The sequence below is a fragment of the Corvus brachyrhynchos genome, unplaced genomic scaffold, assembly GCF_000691975.1.
Source record: "Corvus brachyrhynchos isolate BGI_N302 unplaced genomic scaffold, ASM69197v1 scaffold28, whole genome shotgun sequence".
NCBI lineage: Eukaryota > Metazoa > Chordata > Aves > Passeriformes > Corvidae > Corvus > Corvus brachyrhynchos.
Window position 1 is genome coordinate 8,282,214 of NW_008246058.1, and position 7,850 is coordinate 8,290,063.

At 34.1% G+C, this 7,850-nt stretch overlaps 1 protein-coding gene across 2 annotated transcripts in view; it reads left to right on the plus strand.

The window, feature by feature from the left end:
* CSMD3 (CUB and Sushi multiple domains 3) overlaps positions 1-7,850 on the plus strand; it is a 621,464-nt gene that overhangs the window by 364,939 nt on the left and 248,675 nt on the right. For both annotated transcript variants that reach the window (XM_008642636.2, XM_017746102.1), the window contains 2 exons: positions 2,154-2,348; positions 6,549-6,687. In XM_008642636.2, coding sequence (XP_008640858.1) covers positions 2,154-2,348; positions 6,549-6,687 — 334 coding nt within the window. The remainder of the gene's footprint in view (positions 1-2,153; positions 2,349-6,548; positions 6,688-7,850) is intronic.

Consider the following 7,850-nt stretch of genomic DNA (forward strand, 5'->3'; position numbering starts at 1 on the left):
CTGAAGTGTGGATCACAGAGGCGGTCACAACTTTAAGTGGCTTAAAGAATTGTCCATATTCAAACTGGCCAGCTGATAGGTTCTGTCAGATCACAGAGGAAGCTGTAAGCACCCCTTTGCAAGAACATCACTTCCGGGGCTATGCTTGCTAACCCATGACAGATGAGATGAGTTGTGATTAGCTACATTCCTGCCTTCCTATCTCATGAGATCTCTGCAGTTCCTTCCCTTATATTTTTGTTTGTTTTTTTTGTTTGTTTGTTTTGTTTTTAATGCAAAATGAGTATTTTAATATTCTTCTGAGTTAATAGCAGAATATCACCATCACCCTGATATATGAATATATTTCCTGGCATTTTTCCTGATATTGCTTAATATACCTGTGCAGTCATGGTAGCTGATGAGTATAAATGCCAGGAAAACTGGATCTCCTCTTTACATGTAATAGTTCATAAGGAACTTTTCCATGGTTTCTTGATTTATTGATTACTAGTAAAATATTAATTTATGATATACCCATGTGTTCTTCTTTTAAGCCTAAGGCTTGTAGTTAATATTACAGCTCCACCATGAAGCTTTTTAGAAGTATCAGCAGACTGAATTGTGCTCATCAAGTAATGTAACTGTAGCCAGGCTAGACTAAGAGAGTGACTGCTGTTGGTGGGACAGATTGTCTTTCACTATCTTGCCTCCCAAAGTCATTCTGTGCACTACAATTGATTTCATAGGAGCAGCAGTGGCAGCAGTTCCTGAGCTGAAATACAGAGCAATTAATTCATTTTTCAGCATTAATAAACTGGTGTCACACACAAACAAGCTAAAACTGGAGACAACATTTATCTACATTTATAGATAACAATATTGAAAATCTATCTCTGGGTTGTCTGAAAGTAGTACGAAAAACAGACAATCAATGCCTTCCCTAAAAATGATGACTGTGAATAAAGTATTGGAAAAGTTTTTGTAACTCCTCTGAAAAAGTATGGGAATGCATAATTTTTAATGCCATCTTTGAATGATAGACAATTATTCAATGAAAGCACTATTTTCATTCCCAATATATATCTGGCATTGCCTAAGTCAAAATGTCAATAAATAAATGCTTTCTCTTGTCTGTTATGATTTAAAATACCTCTGTAATGGAACATCTGAGAAATCTTTCTGCTAAGTTATTGACATACTACTTTTTAAAAGAAGAAAAATTCATGGGGGGATTTGTATATGTTTTGTCTAGCAGACGCACCAGGAAAACTGCAGGGAAAAAAGTGAAAATCATATTTTTAGGACTTTGTCCATTCTGGTGTCTCCACATGTAAACATATTTATGAAGATACAATTTGCAGTCATCATATGTGAGGAAGGTGGATGTTTGTTCTCACAGAAAAATCAACATTTTAAAAATGATGAGATGTATGTGCAGTATTCTTCATCAATAAAACAACAAAATACAATAACTAATGCATATAATTTAAAGATAATGCTACAAATATGACTTTTCTCATTTTTGGTAGGAAGATGGTCTTTCTTCTCCAAAAGCAAGGTATATTCTGTAGTAAAAGACATGAACAGTCTGTGTCATAGTATCTACATGTATACAGGGAAATCATTTTTTTCAGTTAACCCAGACCTAAACTTGAAATATTCAAAGTTTCAGGTTTTTTTTCTTTGCCAACATAACCGTTTTTGTGACTGTTCACCAGCTCTCAATACAGGAAACAAAATAAAAGATGGTAGGATCAAGGCCATGAAGGTCAGTATGGCTCAAATGGTGAGCTAGTGAATTACATAAACAAAAGATGAGTAAAGTTTTTGTATCATACATAGATGTTTTCCCTGCCCTTCTGAAGGAACATTCTGTCCCATTGTAACATTAAATAGGATGGGTGTTGATGGAAAGAAGAATTTAGCTATCCCTGAAATCTGCCAGCAACAAGCTGTCCAAGCTGAGATTCATTCTGGAATAACTTTATATTTTAAGTCATTAAGTATACTGTTCTACATTTTCTGCAGTTGAGCAAGTTTTTGTTTCTTATTTTTCCCTTTGTTTCCTAATATAAATTGTTTGTTCTTACTAGCAAACAAAATCTTAAAAATGTTGTCTTCTTTGCAAGAGTTCTATTTCCTCTCCCACTTTTCTTTTTTCTCTTAAAAAGCATTTGGACATAACGAGTGCCCGGATCCTGGAGTCCCGATCAATGCTCGGCGTTTTGGTGACAACTTTCAGCTGGGGAGCTCAATTTCTGTTATATGTGAAGAAGGATTTATTAAAACACAAGGAACTGAAACAATCACTTGTATGCTAATGGATGGAAAAGTAATGTGGAGTGGACCTATTCCTAAATGTGGAGGTATGTAAAATATTTCTAATTCAGAAGAACTTGATATAATGCATTTCAAATTGTCACCAAATGAAGTTGAGATTTTTGCAAATGAACAGCGCAGTGCTTCTGTTCTTGCTGATACAATATCAGATTAGAATGAAGATGTTGATTCCTTTGGGTCTTCGGCTATGGTATTTAAAGCTGTTTAAGATGTTTTAGCTCTCTGTTGCAGTACTTGTGTTTCTTCTATCCACAGTGACTCCTAGGCTGGGGAAGAGTTTCTTTGCAATTGATTTTTCTTTTTATAGAAATGAAGTACTTTCATACATTGCAGCCTAAAAACACAGTGTTATACATAGTTCCTTAGACTTGTTTATACTAATTGACACTAAAATATAATCTTTTCTTCATTACTTGTCTATACTCTAAGATCTTTGTACCTAAAGGGGAAAAAAAATAATTCAGCTGTTTGTAATGATTAAAAAATTATTTAATCAATAATAATATAATCACTGCTTTATGGTTTGTTAGTTTCTACTTTAAACAAAAGCTTAGTTCTTATTTTCACTGTGACTGCCTTCCTGACAAAATTTGCACAATTTTAATACATTAGTGTGACTGCTTATAATATGCTTTGCATCCATGTTTATTTTCTATGATGAATGATTATTGTTTCATAGGTATAAGGTGTGTCAGTTTCACTAGACAAGATAGGCTATAATACCTTTTCTTTATTATAAGATTCATGGATCTGTACAACATTGCTAATAAAATATAAAGTTGCATTTTCAATGTTACATTAAAATCTTAAATTACTGGGAATATTTTTAAGTGTCAGTCCATGCACAATGATAATCTGATCCATAGGTGATCTGAGACTCTGAGTGGAACATATGTTGAAATCCTAAAGTTTGAGACACAGGTATATTTGTTGTTTTTTATCAGCTGTAGAATTAGATGTATTTTTTTAATTTACGATAAAAAAGGAAGGCAAATGAAAATATTTTTAAGTTAACAATTTAGTTTGGTCTGTTAGGGTGTTCAGAAGTTTTATTGATTGTGTACACCTTTGTCTGTAAAACAGAGTTGTTTGATATAAGCTCTACTAATACCTCATAATTTCATTGTCACAGACATCAAGTCATATGCATAAACTCCACATACTGACTAGGAATGTGACTGATTCCAGCTTTCCTTCCAAAAAGAATGCCAGAAATTACAGTATGCAGGAGGGAACTTTTTAATAATCTGGTGCAGATGAACAGGGTCAACATACTCCTTTTTCAGGGCAATCCTGGCTAGCCTCTGCTGGGACTTCCTCCCAGCCCTGCCCATGGCCCAGGATCCTATTTCAGCTCAGACAGTCACTTGATTGCTTGATTGTCACCAGACCCCTTTACTCTAAGCAATTCACTCCTGCTCACATTTCTCAGGTGGAGCTGGATCTGTCTGTGAAGGCACTAACTCAGTTTGTGTGCGCGTGTGTGTGTGTGTGCGTGTGTGTGTGTGTGCATACAAGTGATCATCCCTGGTTCCTGGCTTCTTTTCTTTAGTGGAGGGGTCCTGCTTTTGCTACTCCCTGACAATTTTGAATTTGGGACTCTTGTTGTCATGCCTTTCATCTTTCCTGTGTGAGGGCTATATGGAGGATTTTCCCATAATCTCTTGTAATATTGTGCTGCTGTACCCATGCTGAAGCTCTAACCTTGGTCTTTCTGCATAACTCCTGCAAGGTTTTCTGCAAATATCCTGCCATTCCATAGCATTAGTGAAAAGCTCTTCAAAAAAAACCATCTAAAACTATGAATCTACAAGATGTTTAGTAATTCTGTGAATAGCCTGTTATCCTAAAAGCTTTTTTCATGCTCACATACAGAAATTTCCTTTTTCACCCCCTGCATCTTGCTATACAAAGAATTAAATACAAATGACTTTGTGAGAATTCTTAGATCAGACTAAGAATTTTTTTTTGCTGTTTGGCATAGGTCTGTGTTTAAAGAGATTCTGCTTGATAACAACCTCTAGTTGTGTTATATTTCTAGAGTTTCATTTTGAACAAATGGGCATTGGGTATCAATCTGTCATACAACCATCAAATAGAACTATAAGAAAGAGCAAGGGATTAAAATCAGTGTAAAAAAGGTCAGGGAAACAATCCTTTGGCAAGATGTCTGGAGAGCTTTATTTTCTAAAAAACAAGGCTCTTTGAGATAAGCCTAGTAGCTCAGCTATTCTGAAGGGAACTACTCCTGGGTTTAGAAAACCAGCATGTGATGGTGAAAGTCAAATAAAAAAAATTCCTTGAATATTTATCTGCAAGAGCCAAAATCAGAGGAAGGTAAGAAACATTTTCTTTAAAGAAAACCAGAAACAAAACACTCCTAAATAAAAAAGAGAAACTATTCCAAATTTAGGCAATCTTCCAGTATGCATTATTTTTAATGCACTATTCATAGGAATATTTTTGTAACAGAGGTTTGGAGCTTTTTGTATTGTAAATGCAACCTGTGTCATGAAAATTTGGTGAGAATATGGAACTTTGTACAAGTTTAGTTATACTGTATTCTAACTATGGGAGTGTACTGGCTCAGAATAAGGCCACCTGGTTCCTATTCTTGTCAATATATTTTGTAGTTTACGGGCTGCATACATATTATGAATATTTAAAAGGGCGTATATACAATAAAATATAGAGATTATGAATGCTGTAGAGTTAACCTTCTGGTTGTTGAGGTAAATATGAGTTTAAACACCTTCTTGTTTAACTGGCACTCTTTACTGAAGGTAGTATGCAAAAGAGACTCTAAGGTAAAAGGTGAGAAGCACCCACTTTAAATCCATCAGTGAGTAAAAAATGAAGCATACAGCTGCATATTTAGAAGTGTTTGCAACATACTGAATTCTGAACTCTACAACTTCTAGAACTCTATAACTTCCTTTTCCCTGCACAGTAGGGAAAAGATGGAACATTATGTCCTAAAAAAACCCCAAAAAAAGCTATTTACAACAATTCATAACTTTAATATAGGATCTTGGTATTCTCCTGAGAAAAATGAAGATCAGAAAAATGTGTAATAATTCATGGTCTTCAACTTGAAGTTGTGTCAAAGAGAGAAAAATTAATCTATTTTTTGTAATGGAGAAATCCATAATAATATAGACAATGATATGTTCTGTGCTCCTTTGTCTAAATGAGCAACCAAAAGGTTTTGCAGGCTGTATTTGGTGAAAAAATCACAACCAGAAATTTAATAAATAGACATGTTTTTGTCAGAAAATGTTGTATATTTTACACTATTTTAAGTAGAGACACTAGTTTGTCAACAGTACAGTACGACCTTTCCAACTTCTTTGCGATACACACTAATAGGAATAGTCAGCTATGACACATAGCTTTTTTTTTTTTTTTTTTTGAGTAGCCTTGTGTGCATAAAGACCACTGGAACAATGATTTTATTAAACTCTATGGTGCAGCTTTCTCTTCCTTCAAAGTAACATGCTTCTGCTCTCTAAATGGAAAAGGCCCTGGGTGTCCTGGTGGATACCAAGTTAAACATGTGTCCTTGCAGTAAAGAAGGCCAGTGGCATCCTGGGAAGGATAAGGCAAGCTGTTGAGCAGGTTGAAGCAGGTGATCTTTCCCCTCTGCATGATTACTGCTTCCAGAAGTATATATTACAATATTTATATATATTTTCCAATTAAAAAATATCAACTAATCTTTGTAAGAATGGTAAGTGTGTCTTTTTCATGAATGAGGAATTTGAACTGCCAACATGCCAAGCAAAATATATGTGGTATGACAGTGGATTCATGTCAAAGTTAAAACAACAGTTCTCTGGTTTCTAGCTTTATACTCAGCTGAAACTAGCAAGTTTTTCAAGTCTCTCTGTCCACAAGTACAAGCAAAAATAATGACACTTTGTAGAGACTATGTTTTGTTTATGTTCTTCAATGCAGGAAAATGTATTATACACATAAGAATACAGTAGGGAAAAAATTTTTTTCAGAATTATTGAACAGTTTGTTTTGTCTTTTTATTGTCTTAATTCAGTTATCTCCATCTAATTCTGAACACCATAGAGCCTGTCAGCTTTGAAGCCATTGCGTCTTCCTGCAACTGGATTTTCAATCTTTATTCGTTCTAATTGTCCTATATTGAAAGTGATAATTATGAATTGCATTTAATAAATTTGGATTATTTACCTTTCTCTTTGTTTCACTTTTAGCTCCATGTGGTGGGCATTTTTCATCTCCAAGTGGAGTAATCCTTTCTCCAGGCTGGCCAGGGTATTATAAAGATTCCTTGAATTGTGAGTGGGTGATAGAAGCTGAACCTGGACACTCTATCAAAATTACATTTGAAAGGTCTTGGCTAATGTTTTTCTTATTTAATGTTTTCCAGTTTTTACTCAGAAGCAGGAGTTATTAGCTTTATCATAATATTAATTTGCACTATCTCTAAAGTCAAATAATTGTATTATCATGTAGGACTTTCTGAAACTCCTTCAGAGCATAGATACTATGTTCAGTGTAATTTCTACTTTGATGTGCTGAAAAGCATTTGAAATTTCTACCCTCTTGCCTATATTGAAGCCTGTTTTGCCCAGTTAAAAATGTTGTCTATTTTTAAATATTAGTATGTTTCATTTGCTTGTAACTATATTGCTATGATAAATTGCTAAGTTCTTTCTTTTCCCTCAATATCACATAATCTTCAACTCTGAAGAATTGAATCAACTGTGAAAACGAAATTAAATGCAGTCATATTTTTATCCACTCTGAATATTTAATTATCATATCAGCTGAGCTAGTGTTGTGAAAGGACTATGTGCTCTCAGGATGGAGTTCCAATGTCCCCAAATTACTGCAGCATTCCACTTTTCCCAGACTGATGTCTGTTACTAACATCCCTTCCTGATTCAAAGGATTAAAATGTGCTGAGCACCTTACATTTCTCATGGTAGCAAGATGTTTGCATTTAATTTGAGCACTTTATCAGAAAACAAGACAAAAAATGCAATAAAGAATGCTATTCTTCTTATGTTTTAGATGATTTTTAATTGTAAATATTAAAAAAATTACTTGACAATCCAGTAAAAAAGTGCCATTGATTATGAAAATTATAGTGTACAAATATCATACAAGTACTTTTCAGTTGATCTATATGCAGCATGTTTTGACTAGGCCTGCTCACACTTGACTTAAAAGAAGGTATTTCTTCATTTTAATGCAATTCAAAAGTTGTTTTTAGCAAGGGATGAAATTCATATTCTCTTAGCAAAATTTGTCACTGTGATAAGATTTTTAAAACCTTTTCTTTAGTACTATAGCTTACACTATATTAAAGTGTTCATGGAACAATATAAACAATCAAAGGACATGTAATATGTGCACTTCAAAGTTATTTTCTATCCTTACCATCACATGAAAGTTAGTCTTCCAAAATCACTAGTATCTCACTTAAAATAATGATTTGCCAAATTTTTGCCAATTAGGATACAATAAAAATTTCAGTAACTCCCTCCTGC